Source organism: Gouania willdenowi, chromosome 20 (assembly GCF_900634775.1).
Source record: "Gouania willdenowi chromosome 20, fGouWil2.1, whole genome shotgun sequence".
In the NCBI taxonomy this organism is placed as follows: domain Eukaryota; kingdom Metazoa; phylum Chordata; class Actinopteri; order Blenniiformes; family Gobiesocidae; genus Gouania; species Gouania willdenowi.
In genome coordinates this window covers 27,552,869-27,578,053 of record NC_041063.1, presented here as the reverse complement: position 1 = coordinate 27,578,053, position 25,185 = coordinate 27,552,869, and the positions used below count along the sequence as shown (strand labels likewise).

General features: G+C 40.2%; 4 protein-coding genes across 6 annotated transcripts in view; 1 reads left to right on the top strand and 3 right to left on the bottom strand.

Moving 5' to 3' along the window:
* The window catches only part of LOC114453983 (claudin-11-like), a 4,649-nt gene extending 3,547 nt beyond the window's left edge, over nucleotides 1-1,102 (top strand). For both annotated transcript variants that reach the window (XM_028434046.1, XM_028434045.1), the window contains one exon: nucleotides 203-1,102. In XM_028434046.1, coding sequence (XP_028289847.1) covers nucleotides 203-462 — 260 coding nt within the window. In that variant the 3' untranslated portion in view covers nucleotides 463-1,102. The remainder of the gene's footprint in view (nucleotides 1-202) is intronic.
* A 528-nt stretch (nucleotides 1,103-1,630) lies between these two features.
* LOC114453955 (probable cationic amino acid transporter) lies at nucleotides 1,631-8,146 on the bottom strand. Of its 2 annotated transcripts, XM_028434003.1 has the most exons (8): nucleotides 7,861-8,146; nucleotides 6,229-6,561; nucleotides 5,926-6,162; nucleotides 5,589-5,806; nucleotides 5,380-5,526; nucleotides 4,767-4,975; nucleotides 3,890-4,686; nucleotides 1,631-2,009 (listed from the first exon to the last, which is right to left on the bottom strand). In XM_028434003.1, exons 2-8 carry the CDS (start codon nucleotides 6,512-6,514, stop codon nucleotides 1,714-1,716), a joined length of 2,190 nt encoding a protein of 729 aa, XP_028289804.1. In that variant the 5' UTR covers nucleotides 6,515-6,561; nucleotides 7,861-8,146; the 3' UTR covers nucleotides 1,631-1,713. The 2 variants fall into 2 exon arrangements, with proteins under 2 accessions (XP_028289804.1, XP_028289805.1); XM_028434004.1 differs by lacking the exon at nucleotides 7,861-8,146 and having other exon boundaries at nucleotides 6,229-6,731.
* A 1,296-nt stretch (nucleotides 8,147-9,442) lies between these two features.
* Nucleotides 9,443-12,604, bottom strand: LOC114453988 (60S ribosomal protein L22-like 1). The gene is made up of 4 exons (XM_028434053.1): nucleotides 12,556-12,604; nucleotides 10,882-10,995; nucleotides 10,602-10,717; nucleotides 9,443-9,662 (listed from the first exon to the last, which is right to left on the bottom strand). The coding sequence occupies exons 1-4, from the start codon at nucleotides 12,562-12,564 to the stop codon at nucleotides 9,521-9,523; spliced, it is 381 nt and encodes a 126-aa protein (XP_028289854.1). The 5' UTR covers nucleotides 12,565-12,604; the 3' UTR covers nucleotides 9,443-9,520.
* Nucleotides 12,605-13,950: 1,346 nt separating this feature from the next.
* LOC114453985 (eukaryotic translation initiation factor 5A-1-like) lies at nucleotides 13,951-23,717 on the bottom strand. The gene is made up of 5 exons (XM_028434050.1): nucleotides 23,613-23,717; nucleotides 21,764-21,950; nucleotides 18,123-18,227; nucleotides 14,352-14,483; nucleotides 13,951-14,252 (listed from the first exon to the last, which is right to left on the bottom strand). The coding sequence occupies exons 2-5, from the start codon at nucleotides 21,929-21,931 to the stop codon at nucleotides 14,187-14,189; spliced, it is 471 nt and encodes a 156-aa protein (XP_028289851.1). The 5' UTR covers nucleotides 21,932-21,950; nucleotides 23,613-23,717; the 3' UTR covers nucleotides 13,951-14,186.
* Nucleotides 23,718-25,185: the final 1,468 nt, after the last annotated feature.

Here is a 25,185-nt window from a genome sequence, read left to right as displayed (position 1 = left end):
TACTGTATATTAAATTAAAAAAAATTAATTGGGACTTTCACCTTTATTGGTCATATTATTACATATATGACATTTGTTCTCTGCATTTAACCCATCCCTGAGGAGCAGTATAGATACATACATTCATATATACAGTACAGACATACTGTTTATATACATACATGTGTACATATACTTTAAGTCTTCTGCGTTGTGTCTTCAGCGCTCTTCGGAGTGATTTCCACCGTCTGGTTCCCGGTGGGCGCTCACCAGGCCGAGGGTCTGATGTCCTTCGGCTTCTCGCTGTACGCCGGCTGGGTGGGCTCGGGTTTGTGCCTGGTGGGCGGAGCCACCATCCTCTGCTGTTACGCCCTCCAATCAGCCGCCCCGGCCCGAGAGAAGAGCATTTACTACTCCAGAGGGGGCGGAGCATCAGCGCCGCTGGACCTGCCCTCCAACCGCGCCCGCAGTGCCCGGGTGTAAAGAGTCATGTGACCAACTCTTGGCAAACCTCACAATGTTACTAACGTCATCCTAATGTCCAACTTTAAGTGATTTTGTAGTCATTTAAAACCCAATTCAATAGTTTAAAAATATCATTTGTCAGAATATCAAATCCAAACTTTTAAGATGATTTAAAAGTCCATATGAACCCACTCTAAAATTAAATTAAATTGTCTATAAATGATTTAAAATAGACTATGATACATTTAATATTCTAAAGAAAATTCTGATGTTGAATTATTTAAACTATAAAACTAATCCAAATCCAAAGTTTTAAATACATTTTAAATCCAATTAAACCCTAAAATAGTCTAAAATGAGATTTAAAATATTGTTAAATCCAAGTTTGAAAAGACTGAAATATAATTAGAGCTTTTCCAAATCCAGTTTGAACTAGTGTGAATAAATCTAAAATCAAATTTAAAATCCTTGAAGTGTCAGACTAAATTAGTTAAACTAGTCAGAATTCAACATTAACTTAAACTCATTTTAAATGAACACCAGGAAAATCCAACCTGATTTGAAACAGTTTTTAAATCTCATCCAAATTTAAAAATGTAAGAAGTTGTATTTAAAAAAATGTAATTAAACAACTCAAATTTCTGAGTCCAAAGAAAACTAAAATCCATTAAATGATGTGAAATAGACTTAAAATGTATTTTAAGCTTTACTAATGGACTGATTTTAATGTATGTAATCATCCAACATGTGTCTGTCTGTCTTAACAATAAAGGACATTTATTCCAAAATAAAAGCTTTGTCTCACTGAAAATCAGACTTTTAATCTGTAAACTCAGTCACTCACAAACCAGAACACACTTATTTCCTGAAACCCCAAACATTCACATCCTGTAACTCAGAAAACTACAAAATAAAAGACTAGTACGCCTGAAACAACTTAAAATCAGTCAAAGAAACCCACAGCAGCGCCTCACCACAACAAAACCATCAAGAAGTTTGACTTTAAATCTATTTCATGAAAATTTAAAACATTTCATTTAAAATTTAATGGCATATCAAGTTAAATGTTGAATTTCAGCCAAAGTTCTACATAATTTTTAATCTTAAGAATGTGTTAACAGACGTGTGGGCCAAATTATGACTGGTTTAAGACCAGTTCTTGAGCAGCTTTTAAAAAGAGGTTTTGAAATAAAGTTTTTTTTAAAAAAAAAAAATCAACAAACTTCTCTGAAACCAGTATGAAAACATTGTTAAACCAGTTAAAAACCTTCAGTCTTCCTCGTCTTCAAAGCCGTAGTTGGTCTTTCCGCTGGTTTTATCTCCTTGACTCTGATACTGGGCTCTGGCTCCAGACTGGTACCCGTACTGGTCCTCACTCTGCTGGTCCTCCTGGTGGCCCCTCTCCTCCGGGGCGGACCAGCCCTGGTACGGCGGCTCGTCGGTGGAGAAGCTGTCGTCGAGCGTCTCGTCGTAGCTCTGGTACGAACTAGCATTAATGCGCTGCTGCTGAGCGCTGATCTCCAGCTCGCTGTGCCACACCCCGTAACCACCGTAGATCAGCAGACCTGAAAGACATCAGGACTCAACATCTGTCCCACATCTGTCCACATCTAACATCTGTCTACTTAGTTTTAATTTACTTTTTTCACTGGTTTCTTAAGTTTTGACCAAAGTTAGACTGTTAGGGTGCTTTCACACCAGTATAGTTAGGGACTCGGGTCGAATTGGCAGAGAACAGTTTTTTTATCTGCTCCAACCAGCCTCTGATGCAGTTCCACGAGCTAGTCGCCTGGGGGCGCGTTACCAAAGTAGAGACTTCTCTAGGCAGACCAAGAGAAACCTGAAGAAGAAAGTTTCATCTACTAAATCGGTTCTTTCAAAACATTCAACAATCGCCAGTTCTCACACCCACCCACAACTCCAATGCATCCTATGTCATCTCCAATACATCCTGTATTTGGTATGAGCCGAGTGCGGTTGTGTTTACAGCGCTCCTAATCACTATCGGCTTTGATTGGAAAACGTTCTGAGTCGACACAAACAATCGCTATAGAATTCTCCTGTTTGGTCCGCTCTAGACTTGGTTTACGCTTTCACACCGGGCAAACAAGGAGGACTATCGGAGCAAACAGACCCTAGAAGGTTTCAACTGCTCTAGGGTCCATCGGTGTGAACGCGCCTTTAGAAACTCAGTTTTTAGACTGGGTTCTTAACTGGTTTCTGTATTGGTTTGTTTAACGGTCTTTACCTTAATGGTAGATATTCCTTAGCTGGGTTTAACATGTATTTGCACTGGTTCTTGATCCATTTACACTAGTTTAAATCTGTTCCTGACTGGTTCTCTTTGGTCTCCCCAGTAAATCCCTCCATAAACTCCAGTTAGTCCAGAACTCAAACCCTACCCCTCTATCTCCCACATCACTTCTGCATCCACTTCAAGATCCTTCTGTTAACGTTTAAGGCCATCCACTACACTACCCCGCCTTACCTGACTGATCTCATCCACGTCCACACTCCATCTCACAACCTCAGATCCTCTTCCTCCATTCATCTGTCCACTCCCCCAGCCCGCCTCCCCACCATGGCTCTGGAACTCACCACCTCTGGATCTCAGGAACATGGACTCATTCTCACAATTCCAGTCTTTGACTGGATTTGACTAAAGAAAATTAGGGTTAGGGTCCTGGTTTGGACCAGTGGACGTGCACTGTAGCTGTTCCCACTCAAGGTTCTTGAAGCCAAAATACGGTGCTTAGGGGCGCGTCCATCCTGCAAATTTGACATCATTTGGAGCCAGAGTCTGTGCAGTATGGTCCGGCAGGAGTAGCCCTGGTAACACGCCCCACCCATTTAGCATACTGCCCTGATGACTTACGTGACTACGCCACGAACAAGTATTTTTCCCGATGGAAATTCTACCAACGACTTGTTCAGATCATAGAGGTTAGTACAAAACTACAATATATCTACACTCTAATATCTAGTTTAATGGCATCTCAGATTTCCTTCACGACGTAACTGCTATTCGCAAAGAGAGCTACGCAAGACCCGCGGCTGTCAATCATCGTCATATATGACGTAAAATCACGTTTTTCAAACTCAAATATTTTTTTTTAAATCAAAGTTCACAGAAAAATGAGCACTTGAACACAATGTACGGTAATTATAATAATTGATCACAGCAGAGTTTAGGTTTGGAAAAAAAACGTGACAAATATTTTAACTTTACAGTTTGACCCACATCCCATCTGTTATCACTGAGGAGGCGGGGCTTATGACCTACACTGCAGCCAGTCAGCAGGGGGAGCTCTAAAAATAAAAGCTTCACTTCCTCGGGAGCTTGTCCCGTCCATTCTTTTTAAAGTCTATGGTTTGGACTGGTTTTGAACTCAAGTTTTTATCGTTTTACTGGTTGGAAACCAGCACCTGTGAAGGTTTTGCTCACCTATGAGGCACCAGATGGCGAACCTGGTCCAGGTGAGCGGAGACAGCTTCAACATCAGGTAGCTGTTGACCAGTATGGCGGCGGCGGGGACGAAGGGCACGTGCGGCGCCATGTAAGCTAGTTTTGTAGGATTCTCCGGCTGCTGCAGGATCATCACCAGCAGCTGAATCATGGACGCTAGCATCAACACAGCCATTAAGGCACTGAACACTGACGCAGCGCCCGAGCCCTGCTCCACGCCAAATATGACGGTGGACCAGAGGATGAAGGACATGAGGAAGAGGAGGAGGGTGCAGCGGGTCACCGTGCGGCCCGTGGCAGGTGTTGGCCTCGCCGAGGCATCCGGCATTCCCAACCGCTGCTTAAGGGCGTAGTAATGACCGCCCAGAAGCCTTTTCAGCAGAGGAGGGGCGTGGCCTGTGTGAAAGTCTGAGCCGTCTTCATCTCCGTTCGTTCTCTCTGAGTGATAAGACAACTCCTCGTCTTTGTCTATCAGGATGTGGTCGTCCTTGGAGGATTGTTCTCCATTCTGGTCACAAAGGGTGTCGGTGTGGTCGCCATTGACAGCGTCCAGGGCGTCGTCGCCATTGGCAGCGTCCAGGGCGTCGTCGGTCGGCTGGTAGCGCAGCAGCAGGACACAGACGCTGACCAGTGTGTAGGCCAGCAGCGTCCCGATGGACATCATCTCGATCAGGTCCCTGAGACTCACCAGCAGAGCCAAGACTCCGGCCAAGGTGCCGGACACCACGCACGCCACGGCTGGCGTGTGCGTGAAAGCCGACACGTGACACAGGAACCTGCACACAGATACGACACAGATATGCATTCTACTTTGTTTTAGTGACTCCTGAACAAACGTCAGGCACTGGACACAGACCTGAAGAGTAGCCCGTCCCTCGCCATGGCGTAGATGACGCGTGGCATGGGGAACAGCGAGCCAAGCAGGGAAACAGTGAGGCCGGCAATGGAGCCAACCGCCACCGTGTACTTCCCCCACAGAAAGCCGTGCACTGCAAACATCTCCATGAGCGGCGCGGAGCTGTCGATCAGGTCGTAGGGAACCATCAGAGTCAGGATCACACTCACCTGTAGAGGAGGACAAGTCACGACCACAGGACAAAGACCTCCTCAACACCAGCTAACTTTGTTAATACATCTCAGAGTGTCTTAGTCCATTTTATTTGTCCTGTCTTCTTTTACCTGATTAAATTATGTCGTATTATTTTGGTCTTGTTTTGTCTTGTCTCATCGAGTCTTGTAATAATATGTGATTTTTGTTTATTTATGTTGTATCTTTGATATATCGTGATGTTTGTCGTCCAATCTTCTTGTATCATTGTCTTGTCTCATATCTTCCTTGATGTTTTGTCTTGTTTTTTTCTCTTGTCATTCTATATGTCGTGTATGTATCAGAAAGACTTCCTGTCTGTCTCTTGTCTGTAGTCTTGTCCTGTCTCTTGTTGTGTCCCGTCTCTTTTCCTGTCACTGACCGACAGGTAGGCGGTGAGACAGGTGATGAGGGAGGCGGTGATGGCGTAGGGAATGGACGTGTTGGGACTCTTGGCTTCCTCTCCGGTCGTTGCGATGATGTCGAAGCCGATGAAGGCGTAGAAGCAGGTGGCAGCGCCTTGCATCACCTGAGGAAAGGTCAGAGGTCAGTTGGTGTCCTGTCCCAGGTCGGGCGGGTTGGCACTCTCACCCCTGACCAGCCGTAGGGCAGGAACCTGCCGTCGCTCCAGTTGGTGGCGCTGATGAAGAACAGCCCGGCTACGACCATGAAGGCCCAGACCAGCAGGTTGACCACGTTCAGGACGTTGTTGAAGCCCACAGAGTTTTTCACACCCAACGCAATGATAGCGGTGACCAGCAGGGCGATGAAGAGCGCCAGCAGGTCAGGGGGCGTATCCTCGCCCTTACCTGAGATGGAAAGAACCACAAAAGCGTGTGTTCAAACATACGTGTTAAAGTTAGTTATTCAAAATGTCAGTGTTCATTCTACGCTCCCTGTTTGAAGCAGGGGGTGGAGCTTCACAGACCGAGGCCCTGCAGCGTTCCCAAGTGAGACGTCATGTAGCTGCTGATGCTGTGATTCGCCAGCGAGTCAAACATGCTGCTGAGAGCCGACGCCCCCGCCGCCGTGCCGATCAGGTATTCCAGGATCAGGTTCCAGCCAATCAGGAAGGCCACAAACTCGCCCACCGTCACATAGCTGTAGGTGTAGGCAGAGCCAGTGGTCTTTGGGACGCGCACGCCAAATTCAGCGTAACACACACCTTCAGAAACACAGAGGACATTTCCTTCATCTGTGTAACACAAAAGAGACTAACTGAGGACCCTACCTGACAGTATGGACGCCATGGCGGCAATGGCGAAAGACAGGATGACGGCTGGTCCGGCCACTGCCTTGGCCACCAGCCCAGCGACCACATACATGCCGGTGCCGACACAGCTGCCGACGCCCAGCGACACCAAGTCCACCGTGGTCAGGATCCTCGCCAGACCCCCCGCCTCCGCCAGTTGGTCCGACCCCGGCGCCATAGCGCCCAGTGGTTTGGTCCGTAGCAGGCGGGAGGAGACGGCAAAGCCAGCATCGTCAGAAAACAGGCGGCCGAGCCACGCCCCCATCGTCACGGTCTCAGTGGGTGGCTTTGGTCCTCATTTCAGTCCTCGCTCTGTCAGAGAAGAAGAAGAGTGAGAGTAACAGCACACCATACTGCTGTCGCACACACATTTTGAGCGAAGGGACGTGATGCACGATGCTGAAGGAGAGAACAGAGAACTGTGATGTCAATCAGAAAAAGTTGTAAAAAAAAGTTTCAATATTGGCTTAAAATGAGGTAATTTAAAGAGTAGGAACAATTAGTTTAAACTGGCAAAAAATGGGCATGACAAATTGTGAATGTGGTTAAATTGGCAAAAATAACCATGAAACATGTTTAAAAGTGACAATAATGGGTCAACATATGTGACATTAGGTGTAAAAGTGGTGGAAAGGGTTTAAAAGTGCTGAACATGTCTGGAAAGTGGAAAATGTTCTGAAATGTGACAATAAAAAGTGATGAAAATAGGTTCAAATATGGTGAGTTTGGTGTAGTTGCAGAAAAAGGATAAAAATAAGCAAAAATGGAACAAAAGGCTTCTGATGACCCCCTACCAGTGTCTAGCGACCCTAAAAGGGGCCTTTACCCCAAGGTTGAGAACACCTCTATGAGTGAGCATGTTTCCACATGCTGCATGTTATGTTATAGTGTGAACATGTGAACTAGTACCAGGAACAGTGATTAATAGAGAACTAAATGTAACGAGTGGAAAATGACACACGTTTATGTTGGTTTTGTTCTATTAGTGACGCAGATTATTAGATTAGTTCAGTTTGAAGTTACATCCATTTTCTAATTTGCTTCTTTTCACACTATACCACACACACACATCGAGTTTATGATAAAGATGAATAAATAATAGCTGCTGTGTGTGTGTGTGTGTGTGTGTGTGCAGTGAAAACAGATCCTCTGACCTCATCAATGTTTCAGTCTGCCTCACCTTCACCATCCTCATCCTCACCTGCTGAGCTCAGAAGAGTAATAGATTACTGGTACTAACTAGTACTCATTAAAGGTCAGTTAATACGTCACATCAGCCACAGCAGTGGTGGTGGTAAGCTACATTGTAGCCACTGTAGCTGTCCTGGGGACAGACTGACAGAAGCCCCGCCCACTATTCAGACCCACTGATAGGAGGCAGTGTGGGTGGAGTGCCTTGCTCAAGGACACGACGACAAAGACTGGGATTTGAACGAGCAACCCTTCGGTTATTGGACAACCCACTGAGCCACGATCACATAGTTCAACTGTAACTTATCACACACACACACACACACACACACACACACACACTCACACACACACACACACACACACACACACACACACACACACACACACACACACACACACACACACACACACACTCACCTGCAGTGTTTCCTCTATCGTTGAGCAGAGTAACGTGAAGTGATCATCAGACCAGGGCTGGTCATCAGAGCAGGTCATGTGACTACAACACCTGAGTGTGTGTGTGTGTGTGAATAGAGCAGCTGTCAGTGTGTGTGTGTGTGCGTGTGTGTGAATAGAGCAGCTGTCAGTGTGTGTGTGTGTGAACATGTTGGTCCTCACAGGTGATGGAAAGAGCATCAAACTCAGGCTTAAGTCAGGCTTCAAGTCTGACTAAAACACACACACAGGTTCATGGAAAAACAACCAGTCTGACTCTACAGTCCCAGGTAACACACAGTGTGTGTGTGTGTGTGTGAGTAAACTGAAACTCAGAGTCAGATTACACACACACACACACACAGACGTGGTTTTAAATATAAACGTTAATCTAAACATTGTGTGTTAGTGTTACTCTTTGTTCCTGTGTGTATTTTGTATATGTGGTTGTGTGTGCAGGTCTGCTTGTGATCACATTCCTGATGTTGTGTTTGATCTCTAACACACACACACACAGTGCATACCTGTGTGTTACTGAGGGACTCTCTGATTGGTTTGTTTACCCTCTATGTTCCTGTTACTGGTTCTGATGGTTTACCTGGTCCTGGTCCTGGTCCTGATGGACCTTCAGTAGATGCTGCTCATGTTTTCTACATTCTTCTCTAATCTGCTGCAGGAGCATCTGCTGCTGAGCGTCACAGCACCAGCGCCTCCTGGTGGAGGAGAAGGACCAGTACAAGCACTGGGACAGGGTCAGACACTGGAAGTCAAACTAAAGACCGTCACAGTGAAAATGGTTGCTCACACTTATTAATCACCATTAATTAAAAACAAGTTTTATGAAATAGTTCCATTAATGCCAGATATAAGCTTCCATATCATTGTAGACAAACATGTACAAATCACCACCTCCATAAAGACAATATTACCTGCAGAACTGTATATGTTTGTATTTTCATCTTCGGAAAAAATGAAAAGATAAGATTAAAAAAATAAATAATCTATCCTTTATACCTATAATTATTATTATTACTGGCTTGTTTTTTACTACCGAGTCAAACTCCCTGTGCTGTTTTAAAAAAAATAAACTTTTCTGATTCTGAATAAAACACAATGTGAATTAAAATGTGTCTGATCTATTTTTCTAGAATCACAAAGTATGTCAGTTATAATCTGATATCTTACATATAATAACATATGGGTTTTAGATTATTTAAAGTTGTTCCCGTTTCAGTCTTCATGAGTTTCCGTGAACACTCTGATGAGAGGGTCCCTTTAAATGTTGTCGCCGCAATGAATTGTGGGTCATCATTATGTGGTCTCCTTTGGTAAAGGATGTATCAGTGTCTCCTAGGCTAAAGGAGGTTATAAAGGAAGCATTGAGCCTCCTTTCCTTAGCTTAAAGAGAATTAGAATGCTCCATATCATGGCTACCACTTAAACACTTCCAGGGTGAAGGAAAAGTGGATAGGAAATGAGATAGGAAAGGAAATAGGAGGGAATATTAGTTTCTGTGCACAGAGACAAATACGTGTGTTTTTAAACATTCCACAGGACAGTTCTGTTTGTTTGTGTATTTAATTATTTATTTGTGGTCTGTGTTACAAAAACAGCAGCGCCCCCTGGTGGCGACTCTTTGACCTCACTCTTCCTCGTCCTCGTCTTCGTCCTGACTGATGTTGAAGTATCGCAGCTCGTACGTCTCTCTATCTGACGCCACCACTCTCAGCCAATCACGGAGGTTGTTCTTCTTCAGGTACTTCTTAGTCAGATACTTCAGGTACCTGAGACACACGTTCACTAGTCAGTTATTTACCTCACATCCTCCTTCCTCTGACAAACTTTCAGAGTAAAAGCACTTGATTAAATACAAGCATCAAAACTAACAAATATCAGCGCGAAACATCTAATTTGAATAAATAACAATAAGTCGAGAATAGAAAAAGGATTTCAGAATAAAATTAAAAGTAGAACATTAAAAAAGTGAGAAAGAGACAAAATGCTTTAACAGCCTGGATTCTGATGCTTGGGTCAATTTTAATTGAAATCACATAATTGATCATTAATTAAAATTATGCCATTATTAGAATTGTAATTTCAAAAATCTGTTGCTGTCTTAATCCTAATTAAATTGTAATTGAGTTCAGATAATTGACTTTGTATTTGTAATTGCCATGACAATTCTATAAAAATTGTAAATTATAATTTAACGCTAAACTGTGGAACCATGTTCTACACATATGTAGTTAACAATTATTAAAATGTTTCATATCAAGCTTTTCCACATTTTACCATTGAAAAATATATATAAATCTAGGGGTACACTGACTCATAAAAGGCTCAGACGGCCACACCATAAATATTAAAATTTATATTTTCATTGATTAGGAAGCCTAACATGGTAATCAATAGATAAGAAATAAATTATTTGATTGATATTAGTTTTTAGTGTATTTACAGCTGATTAAGGACCAGTTAGCATTATAGATGCTAACAGAAAGCTAACACTTTTATTATGTTATTCATTAAAGGTTCAGTAATTGTGATTCATTATATTTGAACTTTAGAAACTGAGAACGTAATTGTAATTGACTTTCAGAAAATCAAAAAAAAAAGAATTGTAATTGGGAAAAATGCTGTTAACTGTAATTGTAATTGAACATGGGTAATTGAGAACATAATTGTAACTTAAATATGTAATTGACCCGAACCCTGAAACAAACCTTTTAGAGAAGCTGGTGCGTGAGGAGACGTTGATGCGGTTCCTGGTGCGTCCCACAGTCACTCCGACACTCCCAGTCTTCCCATTAACCTTAATCCTCTCCCTCAGGAACGATTCCTACTGGACAGAAGGCCGTGACACTAGGGAAGGGAACCCTAGTCATTGGACAGCGTTATAGCTCCGCCCCCTACCGTTCAGACTCAGCTTCACTTCAACCATCAGAACTGTTGTCATACCAACCAGTGTGTGTGTGTGTGTGTGTGTGTGTGTGTGTAACGTACAAAGTTGGCTGAGTCCAGGATTCCGTCCTCTGATGGATGAGTCAGATCAACGCTGAACGTCACCAAACTTCCTCTTTTGGGCGTTTTACCGAGCGCCACACGACGCTGTTTCATCTGTCACACAGTAATCAACATGTTTAACACACAACACACACACACGTTCATGTTAAGCATTCGTCCCCCAGGGTTGGGGTCAATTACATTTTCCAGTTACAATTACAACATTTTCCCAATTACAATTATTTTCCTCCCGAAAGGCAATTACGTTCTCAAATACAATTTATGAGCCTTAACTAAATTATTTAATTAAATGAGCCCAAAGAACATAACCTTCCTCATGTGTTAGCTTTCTGCTAGCATCTCTTCTGCTAACGGGTCAGTATAACCCATGTCTATAATCAGCTGTAAAATACACTAATAAATATTATCTATCATCTAATTATGGTTACCTTGTTAGATTTCATAATCAATGAAAACATAGGTTTTAATATTTAACCCAGACTTGATTTGAAATTATTAACAACGTATGTGTGAGTCATAGAACTGTAACATAATTCCACAGGTTTGTTTAATTAAATTATATTGACTAATTCTATACAATTTTCATGACAATTACAAGTAAAAAGTAATTGAATTACAATTCACTTATGATTACAACAGCAATAAATGTTTAAATTAGAATACGCCATAATTGTAATTCATTATCAATTACGCAAATACATTTATAATTGACTCCAACCCTGGTTCCATCATATTTATCTAGAGCAGGGACGAGAACCTTTATCACAAACATGTGATTGTATCTGACGTCAGAGAATCAACACAGTAAACAAAGGAGTTTGTGTTTTTATCTTTTAAGTACATTTCTGTGTATTTATTTTTTAGGTTTCACTAAATTAGACCAAGGGCTGCTCGTGTCTGTAACAGATCTAAATATGTAAATATTAAATATATCTATAAATTGTTCTGAGCGAGGATCGACCAATAATATCGGCCGGAAATTCTGCATTTTTATATTAATCGATATTGATCCGTTTTCTCCTTCTATAGGCGATAAAATGAGCTTGTTTTAAAACTCTCTCTGTATCTAAAGTCACTCTTGGCTTTGCTCTTGTTGTTTTTACTTTAATTGCATAAAAACGCCTTTTTATTCATTTATTTCAGTGAAATCTGACAGATGCCTACATTTTTAGTTTTCATATAATACAATAATTTCTTAAAACTTTTTGACCAAACATGTGTCAGTTTACGGTCTCTTTGTTTTAATAATCATAGATCAATTAACAGGAATTAAAAAAAACAATATTCAGTATAATCCATGTATGTAATTACTAATTTTGTTGCATCAGCGAATGTTTAGAAATATAAAATAATATTACATCAAATTCAAAGTTAATGATGTAGTTATGTTTACGTTTTTATAAAGTAATACAATTACTCACAGAAAGATAATCTGTTCTTTTCTGACTCAGTTTAAGACACGTGTGAAACATGCTAATGCTATCAGTTAGCTCCTGGTTTAACACTAAACACAATCATAATAAACACCAGCAGCTCAGTAATAAAGTTATTTATTTCTCTAACTTCTTACAGATCAGGTTTGACTCTGATTTTAATGAAGTTCGTAATAAGATGAGATTTAAAGTATTTTTCTAAAGAGCCGGTAACACTTACTGGAGCCATAGTGAGCCGGAACCGGAAAAGACGGAGCGGAAGCGCTATTGCGGTGACGTCACACTAGACCGAAACTACCAATTTTTTTTCTTTTCTTTTTAAATGTATTGAAAAAAAGAAAAAAAAAGGTTTTTGTTTTCTTTAAACTTTATTCATCCTCAACCTTTTTTTACTTTGTTGCATTTCTTTTTTGCTGTAATACATGTAACTGTCCTTTATCCTGTACATAGTTTCTCAAATTAATTTGAAAAAAAAATCCCAAAACTAAAAAAAAAAAAACTTTCACATGTATTTTTTATTTTAAATGAGTAATTGCATGTAGGTTCTTTATGTCACCATACAAACATTATGGTTATCAGAATGTTTACTAAAATTTCAATTCAACGATAGATTTTATTGACTTGTAGAAATATTTCAGGCTTTACATTTGTGAATGACACCAAACAACTTTAAATATTTTTAAATAAATATTTGAGATGAGCTAAAATCAAAATACTGTAAGATCAGACATGAGTGATGACACAAGCAAATCAGTACTTGTGTCAGTAAGTACACAAACCTGAGTATTCCTACTTTAAAGTACACATGTATGTAAATGATGTATTCCTATTTAATTGTTGAACTGATGCTACAAAGCAAACACAAACCCATCAGGAAATCATTCATGAACATAAACCAGGCTAAATGAACGTTAGATCATGTTTTAGGTGATGCAGTCAGGTTAGCACTACCAATATAAACAGATAATAAAAATAAAAGCTCTTTGGACTAATTTTAAGCCAAAGGCTTTTCCCCCATTAGGTGATTAATGTCAACAGAGCTAATGAGACCTGACGGTAAACCAGGACCAGGATTGGAGAGCGCCCCCTCAGTCTGAGGCGTCAACATTCATTGTGTTTATCTCTAAAGAACCTCTGAGATCTACAATGTAGTTTTAATGCAACAGAAGAAAGAAATAAGGTGTAAATTTAAGAGAATAAAGTCCTGCTAACAGTCATACTACAATGAAAAAAGGCTTAATTACTTCATAAAACTTTTTCCGTCACAAGAATAAAGTTGTAATTTGAAGACCTACAGTCAGATCTGTGGACGGTTTTGAAAAAAGATCAAGTTCAACTTCCCAATCAGTCACTAATTATCATCACTTTGTAAAGAATAAGTAGAAAATGCATTTCTTCTAGAGCAGGAAACGCACCCATCGTTTGTTTAAGACTGAGGAGGAAATGCTGCTACTAGTCTTAACGTCACAAGTTTATTCTCACCCTAAAAATAAAACTCCCGACGCGGCAGTAAACGCGTCGTAGGTCAAACATGAGGTTCGTTAACGTGGAGCAGTTTGATTACAGCGTGGCATTCAGGGAAGTCAGGAAATCAGACGTGCGGTGGACTCTCTTCCATTGTTTTGATGTTTTTTATTTTTCCTTTGATGTTTTGTTTGGATATTTTGGTGACCAGTCCACACCTGAGCCCCGCCCCCCCAGGCCCCGCCCCCTGATGAAGCAGTGAGGAGGAAGAACGAGAGGTTTTAAGTGGTTTTTTTATAGAAAGTGGAGGATTGAACAGAGGATTCATCAAAGAACTCAAACACGCTTTGGTGACCAGGGGATCGGCGGTGGGCGGGGCCTGGGCGTCTACTTGCTGGCGAGGACTTTGGTGGCGACGGCGCACTCTTCCCCCATCGCAGAGATCACCGTCACCTGAGGGAAGAAACAATGAGTCATCAGTGACAGCACGACACCCAGCGACCCCCCCCCCCCCCCCCCTCCATGAGGTCATTGACGTGTGAAAAATCTCACCATGAATTCATCGCCGTCTTCAAACTTCTTCTCGATCTCCTTCCCCACCTCGTTCTCAGGGACACGCAGGTCTTCCCTGATTTCTCCGTTGTCGCTCATCAGAGACATGTAGCTTTCATTGATGTTCACCAGCTGCACAGACAGGAAGTGAACAGGAACAAACAGGAAGTGACAGCGAGGGTCAGTATTCCTGCTCATACAATTCAGATGTGTTGAGCAGCTCTATCATCACATGGTGGGAGGGAAACTTCACAATAAAAGCACAGAAAACCTTCCATTTCACTAACACATTAGCCCCGCCCCTTCAGCTCTAACACCTGTATGCATGCTTTAACACGCGACTGTTACTGACAGACTTCATGTCACACATTCAGCCTCACAGGTCGTATTTGGCCTCGTTACTAGTGGTGAAGTAGTCGTTAATCTAAATTACAGAATTAGTAATTCATTAATCTAAAATAATGGCCTAACAATATTTGACACGGGAAGAAACATTTTCCAGTGTAAATATATGTTGGTTTATGACTGAATCAATGAAAACAATAAATGATCTTAAACAACTAGTGTTTATTATTTCCATCACTGACTGCTGACATAATGTGTAATATGAATAAATATTATTATGATTACATTGTTCACAAAGCACAAACTTATATATAACTAAGATATATTAATGCTTTTCTGGGTTTTTCGTAAACTTTCTAAATCAAATGTGTTTTTGTATTAAAATAAAAACATCACTTAGTTCAGAACATTCCAGAGAAATATAAACTGAACTGTGTAAAATATTTATATCTGAGGATATCATGAAATAAACAGAACAACTGATGAAGATGATGAACTTAGTTTAAAATAGTTTTTCTACATAACAGTTGATAAGTTTGGTCAGACGATGCTATCTGTAGCAGCACCACTAGCCCCGCCCACATCCTCTACCACAGAGTGGTCGACTGTCACTACAATCATTTATCACCGACTTTGTTCATTTGTCACTCATGGATTTATTATTGGTTCTGAACCCTGTCTGAGTGTCAGTGTGGATTGGTCTATGCTCCTAGCATGTAGCAGCTAGCAGCAGACCTGGGGAATGTATCCAGTGTAAAAATATATCACAATTTCTATTTTGTTGATATTAAAAATTACAATGTGGCCTGTATCAATAGATATTTATTTTAAAGCTGATTTTTTATTAAAATTGTAATTTTAGAAGTTGTAAAGTCTTACTTCCAAATAAATCTGTTGAAATGTGTGTTTTTTTTTTTTTAAAAAAAGTGTATTATTTGCATTGATGCCAATATTTATGTTTGGATAATGATAGTGATTTAAAAGTACTCCCAATTTCTGCTTAATTTCAATAGACTAGTACAGTGCCCGTTGGAAATATGTATTCATATAGTGGGAGGAGCTAAAGTAGTCGTTCATTATGGCCAAGTGTAATTTTCTGTAAAGTATGTTTTTTGGAGTCATGTGTAGTTTTTGTATAATTATTGTTTTTTGTTGCCACTGTAGTGTGATTCTGGAGTCATTTTGTGTATAAATAATTAGTTTTCTGTATTTTGAGTCATTTTCATATTTTTGTTTGTTGTATTTTTCTGTAATGTATGTTTTTTGTCATTATGTGTTTTTTTTTTAGTCGTCTGTGCATTTTTTATATAATTGTTTTATTTTACTCAGTATATTTTTATTATAAATACCTTGTGTGGTGAGTGTGTGTGTTTGTGTTTCCGTGAAATGTTTGAGACGCTGATAACCAAACTCCATAGCCATTGTAGCGTCTATCAGAAAAACAACAAAACTGCGCAAAACAAAATGTAAAGCTTTAAACTACACGAGTGAATAAATTAAAGTATTATCTACAATTCAGCCTTTTTCTTAAAAACAAAAATCACAGTTTACATTTGAACCGAGTTTAACTTTCATGCGCGGCACCACCGAGTTTTCCAGATGGAGTATTGAACGGGTTGAGTTCAATACCAACTCTAGTGAAACAGCGCTTTAGTGAACAATTACAGGGACAGTTATAGGGTTTAAACAATAGGAAACGTGGTCTCTGTTTCAAATGATCTATTCAAAGACCTCCGTGTTTGAGACGCTGATGACAGCATGGCACAGGAGGAAGTGGAGTCTGTGACCCGCGATTTAAAGGAAGTTTGTATCACGGGAATATGTTTAAATAACCATGAAATATCAACTTAAATAACTTTTAGCAGTACAATAACGTTTTTTAATTTTGACCTTCTCATTTTTAAACCCAAACAAACTGCGACACAGTGACGCCATGAACCCGGAACCGGAAGTTGCACGCTCATTGCCGAGAGTGTCGTAATCTTAAAATGAATGTTTTGCAACACTAAATTACTCCAAAATAAAAAAATGCACACTATAGTTCAGATAATTCCCATGAAGTTTCTATGTTTTAATATTGGCAAAATCCCTGAGCGCAAGTTCTTGTGGAAATCTTCCAGATATTTTAAGCGCTCTTTGCTACCCTACTGAGATATCCACAACTACATTTAGTCATGTACACAATGATCCATGTTTTCTTAGTCGTTTTTACCTTCCCCTGTGGGCCAATGTTTGACAGATGTGTCTCCGTGCGTCCGAACCCTTAACAAGCCACACTACAGAACTCACTCACACGTGCTGTCCCTTAGAGGAGAAAAAGCTGGAAGTGTCACATTGTGCAGCTGTTTGTTAAAGCAGAATTAAGTAACTAAGGAATGAAAGACCCCAAATCACCCCATAAACACTTTATTACCCTCACAGGGACTATGAGAAGGATTTACTAAGGTGAAAAAGTTACTTAGTTCTGATTTAAAGTTAAGTTAAATGAACTTTTCTCTGCTTTAAACATGATAAAGATCTATCAGGGCTTCATACACATGATCCAAGTGTTTTTTTTCATTGATTCCATCATTAGAGGGTGATTTGCTCCTTTCTTGCTGCAGGTTGAGCCCAAACACCTCACTACAATTTGATGACGCGTTCCCATTTTGACAAATTTGATTCAATACAGAGCTGGAGAAGCCACGCCTCCAGGAAGCTCTCTGCAGTGATTGACATGTAAACAGATACGCCCACAAAGGTGAGCATTTCCGCATTCATCGCTCAGTGCTGTGTATGTATTTTCTACAGTCTATGTATGTACCGGTGAACGCCCCGCCCCCACGCTCTGTGTTTATAAAGCAGCATGAGCTCTGCTACAGAGTTGGTGGGAGGAGGGTGGGCCGTCCTCTGGCCTTATGTCACAGTGCGGGAAGGAGTACGTTAGTGTCCCATCTATAGACACGCCCACTCATGAATATGCATAAGTAGGCCGCAAATCAGTCTGTTTGTGTAGAGTTGGTCAGAAAGTGACTTTTTAGAGGTTAAAACTCTGGAAAACAGACGATTTTGGGAAAATAAACCTTAAATACTATGTTTTTGGGGTTCTTAGAACAAATGGAGATGAGTGAAATATAGCATGACATGTGACCTTTAATAAATGTGTGTGGTTTTTTCATCAGCAAATTTAACCCAGAATTATCTTTCAGCCGGAGCTACCAGTGTCTGAGCTAGCTGCTACATGATAGCATTGAGGTATTTATAAAGGCTTGACTCTGGTTGGTCAAATAGAACCAGTAAATGTTCGACCAATAGAAATCCTTGAGTTTAACCCATTACTGCTGCATCATTAAAGTAAATCAGGAACTACATCAACTCAGTGAGTTTCATCTTTAGCTCCATGACAGTGTCAGCTCACTGTGGCCCCGCCCCCCTGAGGGCACGTACCTGGTAGTCTATCCTCTTAATGTCGGGGACGTCCATGTTGTGGGTGGAAGGACACATGTCCTCATACTTCTTGTTGGTGAAGATGTCGATGCCCACCAGGTTCACCTGAAACACACATGTTAAAAGGTAATGAATTAACTCCTCCTTGCAAGTCAGTAGGGTAAAGACACACCCTTTTTAGTGTCACATGACCAAGATTCACCTCAGCATTGAGAGTTATCACCAATAAAGCGTGAACAGGACAGAACATAGGCTTTGTTTTGACATTTTCTCATTAAAGTAGTGATTTTTCTTTAGAAAAACATTTAATAAACTCCAGAGGAAGAAGTTCACAAGTTTGTCCTGACGAAACGCTAAAGAACCAATCACTGCACTTGGCTTGGGGCTTAAACGTTAGGCCAACAAATCTAATTAAGATTTTAATACATTTAGGGTCAGAATGAATGTTAGAAAACCCAACAGACCTTTAACACAGCACTGTCTTTATAATTAAGTAGTAACTCTTTGTAATACATCATTAAATCTGAGCTTTAGGAACAGAAACATATACAGGACTTAAAAAAATAAAAGAATTAAAGGTCACTACAAATTCAGAGAACGTTACAAAAATTTTAAGGCCTTCATTTTCCCTTGATCTTGTAAAACATGTTTTACCATAAGATGATCAATATTTCATTAGCAGCACAAAGTACAAGTAGACAGATTTAACTGAGTTTGTATGGCTGAAGCACAGGAAAAACTCATTTATTCATCATTTATTTACACTGTGGAATGACAGACCTTTAATTTAACAATGATTTGATCAAAGCAGGGAAAGAGGATCAAACAGAAACAAGTTCCTGTGTTAAGCGCCATATACGGAGGGTGCGTGGAAATGCTGAAAACCATTGGATTGTGTGTGTGTGTGTGTGTCCTGGGATGGTGTAGTTATTAAGGATTAGTGATGCACTAAAATTTGTCAAAATGTCAGTACTAAATAAATAATAAATCAGTTTTATGTAGCGTTGTTTAAAGGTTTTACAGGAAACAGGAGTAACGGAGTTGAGGTCGTTTAATGCTTTTCTTAAATAAACATTCACAAATATTTCTAATTGATTTATTCTTTCAAGCAATAATATTTAATGTAATTTGAATGTTTTAATTTTAGTGAGGTTAAAATACATTTACACCAATAAAATGCAATGGACTAATAATTTGCATAATTTCATTCAGCATTTTGGTTTTCAGCCAAAAAAATTGTAATTCCGGTGAATCTTTATTAAGAACAATTGGAAATACATTTGATCAGCTTGATCAGGTGCATGAACACAATAAACAGGAGACAGGACCATCTATAAGGGGGAATAAAGGGGAGAGATTTTTGGGCTCCATCTATAAAGTCAGTAAAATGATGGTCCATTGTTCTATGAATCTGTGATAACCACATTTATTTATTCATATGTATAATATCCACTGTTATCCAGGAACGTTTATTATTATTATAGTCATCTTAAAGATGGAAATCATAGTTTTAATCACTAGTAAAATGGGTTCAAAGTGACCAAAAATGGTGAAAAAGGTGGTAAAATGGAACTTTAAAAACCATAGAAATTGGTTAAAAGTTCTAATTAGAGTGGATAAAAACAGACAGAAAAAGTGGTAAAAATGGTTTAAAGTGTCAATATTGGAACAAATAGTTTAAATAAATACAAATAATGGGCATGAAAAATTGTGACTTAAGCTAAATGGGGAAAAAATAAGCATGAAATAAGCTTGTTTTTATTGTCACTTTAAAAAGAGGTTAAAAGTGACAACAATGGGTCAATATTTGTGACATTAGGTGGAAAAATGACAAAATTCTGAATGGTGTGATGTGTGTTTCTACAGTGTGTGAGGTCAGAGTCCAAAGGGAGTGGGTTGGACAAAGATAAGGCTACACACACACCTCTAAAACTCAAACGTCAGTCCTATAACCGTGGGACAGTCCTACTCAGCTGAGAAGTTTGCATGTTCTCCCTGAAGGAGTCCAGAACATGTAGGTTCAGTGTTTCCCACAGGGCCAGAGTTTATTTGTGGTGGTCGAAACAAGGAGTTAAAAATAAACTTGATATAACAAAAATACATTTAAATAACAAAATAAATAAAATATACTTAAAGGTATAGGAGGATTTCCCTTAAGTTTAGAAAAGAAACGCCCTTTCCTCTTTTTGAAAAAATGCACAAGTGCAACACCTCATAAGCGTGTGAGAGAGCGTGCACGAGCCCAGTGCGTGACTTGTGCTAGAGCGTGCATCGCTAATCATAGCTTACATTAGGATTAACTTCTCTGCTAACAACAACTAGGTTGACTATCGTCAAATCTGAATCAAAATCATACCACTACGATAGGCTTCTGAGTCCATTTCCAGTTAGTGATCCGCCCTCTTTTAAACACTTGAATGCATGCGCAGCAAGCAAAAACTAGCTAGGGACGAGTACGTATGATGGACTGACTTGAACATATCACTAGAATGATTGACAATTAGGAGGACCAATACTCTTGATGATCCACCAAGAATTTGAAGCCAAAATAACATCCTGCATAATATCTTCAAGTTTTTTTAAAAATACTTAAAATAAAATGATATGGTTGAATAAGGAAATTAGGTAGCATAACTGCCCAACCAGCAGCAGCAGCAAACATTAATACAGATGTTGAGTTTGCAGTTACATTTATATAGATATAGGTTAAATTAGAGCTGTTTAAACATCTGGACTTGTTTATCCACGAACCCAAAGGAAAATTTCTGTCCAAAACCAAAATAAATGATTATGCCATTTATTAGCACCAATGCATTTATGGCTCTGAATATGTACTAACCTCACTAAAATTAAAGCATTACAATTGCATAAGTTAATATGAATGCTAAAAAATGTTTTTAAACGAAAATATTTTTTATCAGTGACATTCCAACAATGCACAATATAAAATACTAAATTTATTTAACTAGATCCATACATGTAAATAATGTACATTGTTATAATTGACTGGGCTTCTGAAAGAGTCATTAAATCTATGGTAGTGCAGAGGATGTCTGTGAAACGTACGCTGACTACAGCTGATGCATACTCAGGATTTTTTGGAGCCATGCGTTGATGTGGCAGAAACATAAATGGCACATGAGACTGTAACTTGTTGTTTTTGCTTCATCTCAACCTACAGCCGTTCCACGGACACGTTAACCCGTTTCCTGACACGCACGCTAAACGTAGTGTTTCATCGCGCCATCACAACATCCTGTTACTGCTGCGTTGTTTCGGTGGGAAAAGTGATAAATGGAACATGTAGTTTTAAGCCTTGTGTCCTGCTTCTGCAACGTTGTCTTCTCTGGCGGATTAAGTGTCTTAAGAAGCGCATGCACACCACCACCAAATGTAGAGGAGTTTTAATGACATACTACATATCTACGCATGTCACTAGAGATTAATTAAAGTCTACAGACAACGCGGTTGAGCATGCGTCTGTCCATCTTTATCCGTGCGTAGCTGTAAAGTGGGTCCATGTGTCTAGTCAGTGCATGCGAGTGTTTGCTGTGATTGAGTCCCATGTGAACAGAACATGATTCCGTTTCCTCTGACGGCCGACACAGCGTGTCCGTCCACCTGTAGGTGTGCGTCCATACCTTGGCGTGGCCGTGCTTGCCGGTCTTAGAAGTCGACATCTCCACGATCTTACAAGGACGTCCCTTCAGCACGACGTGTCCGTTCTTGCGCAGAGCAGAGCACTGCATCGGGAACGTGGCCGACGCGCCGGACTCTCCGGACGTGAAGTCAAGATCGGGATTATCCATTGTGCGACGGGTCGGGGTGCTGGATACAGTCAAACAACAAGTTATTTACAATTAATAATTTCATAAAAAAAAAAAAAAAAGCCATAGAAAGTCTCAGCAAGTTTGAGGAATCATCTCGCATTAAGTTTTAAAACGTGAACCAGCAGTGTACAAGGTGAGCTTTCTTTACACACCACAAGGCTTCAGTGTTTGGTCCACTCCCACACTGACCCTGTTTATCGGACATATGAAACAGACTAATTCCTCCTCAATAAATACAATAAGAAAAGTAAACATTTGGGAGGAAATGTACTGTAATTCAGTTGCAAAATTAAAATATGTTTTATTGTATGATGATTACGGCATTTGTTTTTATTTTATTTGTCGTTTCGTTTCATGCACCCGGTACAGCACAAACTCATAAATATAATGTATCAATTAAAACTAACAGGCAAGCCAGAAACAGAGTTATCAATGGTTTAGTAGTTTATGTCAATTTAAAAAATTAAAGTATGATCTACATTTCCCTAGTTAATTCATTAGAATGCATAAACTCTTTTCTTTGTTTTAGTTTCCTTTAAAAGTTAACACTTAATTATTTATATGTCTTTAACATGTTGTTGCAGCCAGGTTTTATATGATCTAATTAAGTCCATCCTTAATAGAAAATAAATAAATAAACAAGTAAACTAGTTTTAAAGTTGGGATTAAGAACAATCAACTAGAATGTGCTAATGTTAGCAATATAGTTTTTAATGACTGATTAGTTTAAGGCTGTTTCATGGAGCTCCGGGCACTTTAGGGACACTTTAAACCGTTATGGGGCGCGTGTGGACAGTTTCCAGCTGAATCCCAGTTTGGGCCGCAGACACGAGGCGGACCGGTTAGCTCTGCGGCTAACGCCCCAAAATGACCAAAACACACCCAACACTAACATACCTCTACTCACTGAACGTCGTTCTACAGTCATCGGTGTGTTACAGTTCTTTTCAACAGCTGTTAGATGGGTGGATGATCTGCCGAGTCATGGCTGAGCTGCTAGCCGGGCGCGTTAGCCTGACAGCGGTACAAAGACTGCTAAAGCCCGACGCATATGCTCACCGTTAGCCGGAAAAAGGACGATAAAAATCATGATACAAAAAACATCTCTACTATCCATAGGGTATAAAGTGTTTTCGGTATCCTCAAAACAATTCACTTGTAAACAAAGTAAAATATAAAACTGAACTACAAAAAAACACCGCTATTAGCGATGCTAATGCATTAATTCCAATAACGACACGCTAGCCAAAGCTAACAAATTTAGCAGCGCCGCTGACGGCATTCCGTCCTCATAACCGGGGAGCTAATGCTAAGCTAAAGGAAGCTAACGCTTGGCTAGCTAAAGCTAACAGTGTACGGCGAGAAGGTAAACCAGTGAAATTTCCATCGGCTGACAGACGACCGAGCCGTCGCTCAGTCACCGCGGCCTGTGCGCCTCCAAACCCCGCAGAATGACGGCGCGCAGGCCGCTCCGCACATCGAGACAGGAGCCCGAAGCCCAGCCCAGACACCCGTACCCGGGCCTCAGTTCGACACCCACCGCCTGTCAGCGCTCAGCACGGCCTCTGTGGAGACACCGACACCGCCGTCGGAGCCCCATGAGCCGCAAAAAGCTACACCGGGGCCTTAGACCCAGAAACACGCGCCATGCCACACTTACCGTCAGAGAGAAAGAGGGCCGAGACTGCGCATGCGCTGCAAACTTCACTGCAGCACCCGGACCGGAAGAATAGGCAGGGGGGGCTTTATCATTTCCGGGGGCTGCGGGGTTGCCAGGTCCGAGCAAACGTTCCAATCTGGCAGCAGACTGCAGACAATTTTTAATACAAAAAAAAAAAACGTAAAAAAAATAAATGAATAAATAACATCGTAATTATCATAATCCTTTAAATGTTAGTCTAGCCTAAGTTAACTTCATTCACAACAGTTTAAGTAATTCCTCTACAGATTTAGCCTTCAGGTACACATTTCTATGGTTACACTGGAAAGTAGTAACTGTACTCTAGGTTAGTGGTTCTCAACCTTTTTGAGACTGCAACCAACAAAATAAAGGTCCCAGAGAGTGGGGACCCTCCAAAATAAAGGTCCCATAGAGCAGGGACCCCCACTGTAGCTGAAGGTGGTTGAACACAGACATGAACATTGAAGAACAGTCATGTGGAGACAGGACCATCTATAAGGGGGAATAAAGGGGAGAGATTTTTTGGGGTCCATCCATAAAGTCAGTAAAATGATGGTCTATTGTTCTATGAATCTGTGATAACCACATTTATTTATTCATCTGAATAATATCCACTGTTATCCAGGAACGTTTATTATTATTATTATAGTCATCTTAAAGATGGAAATCATGGTTTTAATCACTAATAAAATGAATCAAAATTGACCAAAAATTGAGAAATCTAATTTTAAAAACCACAGAAATTGGTTTAAACTTGAAAATTAGAGTGAACAAAAACAGTTTAAAGTGGAAAAAAAAAATGGGCATGACAAATGGTGAATGTGGTTAAACTGACAAAAATAAGCATGGAATATGGTGAAAATAGGTTAAAAGTGACAATAATGGGTCAATATATGTGACATTAGGTGGAAAAGTGGTGGAAAGGGTTTATAAGTGCTGAACATGTCTTGGAAGTGGGAAAAATGTGCAGAAAAGACATTGAAATGTGATGTAGAAGTGTCAGAAATGGGAATAATATAGCAAAAATACATTAAAAGGAACACAAATATGGCAAGAAAAAGTTATGCAAAAATTATCTCAAATTCTTTAAGAAACATTCTTAGTTTCTTAAAGGCATCTGGTGACCCCCCTCCCAGTGTCTCCAAACCTCAAATGGAGTCTCGATACCAAGGTTGAGAACTCTTGGTCTAGGAAACACATTTATGACCCTGTCCATGGTTAAACCCTGAGCTAACCGTATCCATGGTAACGATGCTAATGAACACATGTGAACAAAGAGAGTGAGACGAAGTGGCTGCTGTACACGAGGTGGACATTTATTGTAGACCTTCACAAACGTGTGATACAGGATCCAGGTTTGTGTTCTCCATCGACTCCAGTGATATGAGCGCGCTCTTTCTTTCTTTCACACACACACACGCACACACACACACACACGCACACACACACACGCGCACACAGGTTAAGTCTTTATACGTACAAAAGTTTAGATACAAATACAAATAATACCACTTAAGAAACATTGTTTTTGCCTTGTAAAAAGGAATGATAT

Bases quoted from the DNA above. Each gene is read 5' to 3' on its own strand.
- LOC114453955 (XM_028434003.1), bottom strand. From the start codon at position 6,514: ATGGGGGCGTGGCTCGGCCGCCTGTTTTCTGACGATGCTGGCTTTGCC. The intron at 5,807-5,925 runs GTCTGTGAAGCT...TTTCCATCTCAG, and splicing joins GGGAACGCTGCAGGGCCTCG to GTAAGGGCGAGGATACGCCC. The intron at 4,687-4,766 runs GTCTGTGTCCAG...ATCTGTGTGCAG, and splicing joins AGGGACGGGCTACTCTTCAG to GTTCCTGTGTCACGTGTCGG.
- LOC114453988 (XM_028434053.1), bottom strand. The intron at 10,718-10,881 runs GTACGTTACACA...TCTGTCCAGTAG, and splicing joins TCCTGGACTCAGCCAACTTT to GAATCGTTCCTGAGGGAGAG. The intron at 9,663-10,601 runs GTTTGTTTCAGG...CGTGTGTCTCAG, and splicing joins CGCACCAGCTTCTCTAAAAG to GTACCTGAAGTATCTGACTA.
- LOC114453985 (XM_028434050.1), bottom strand. From the start codon at position 21,931: ATGGATAATCCCGATCTTGACTTCACGTCCGGAGAGTCCGGCGCGTCG. The intron at 14,484-18,122 runs GTACGTGCCCTC...CTGTCTGTGCAG, and splicing joins TTAAGAGGATAGACTACCAG to CTGGTGAACATCAATGAAAG. The intron at 14,253-14,351 runs GTGAGATTTTTC...TTCTTCCCTCAG, and splicing joins AAGACGGCGATGAATTCATG to GTGACGGTGATCTCTGCGAT.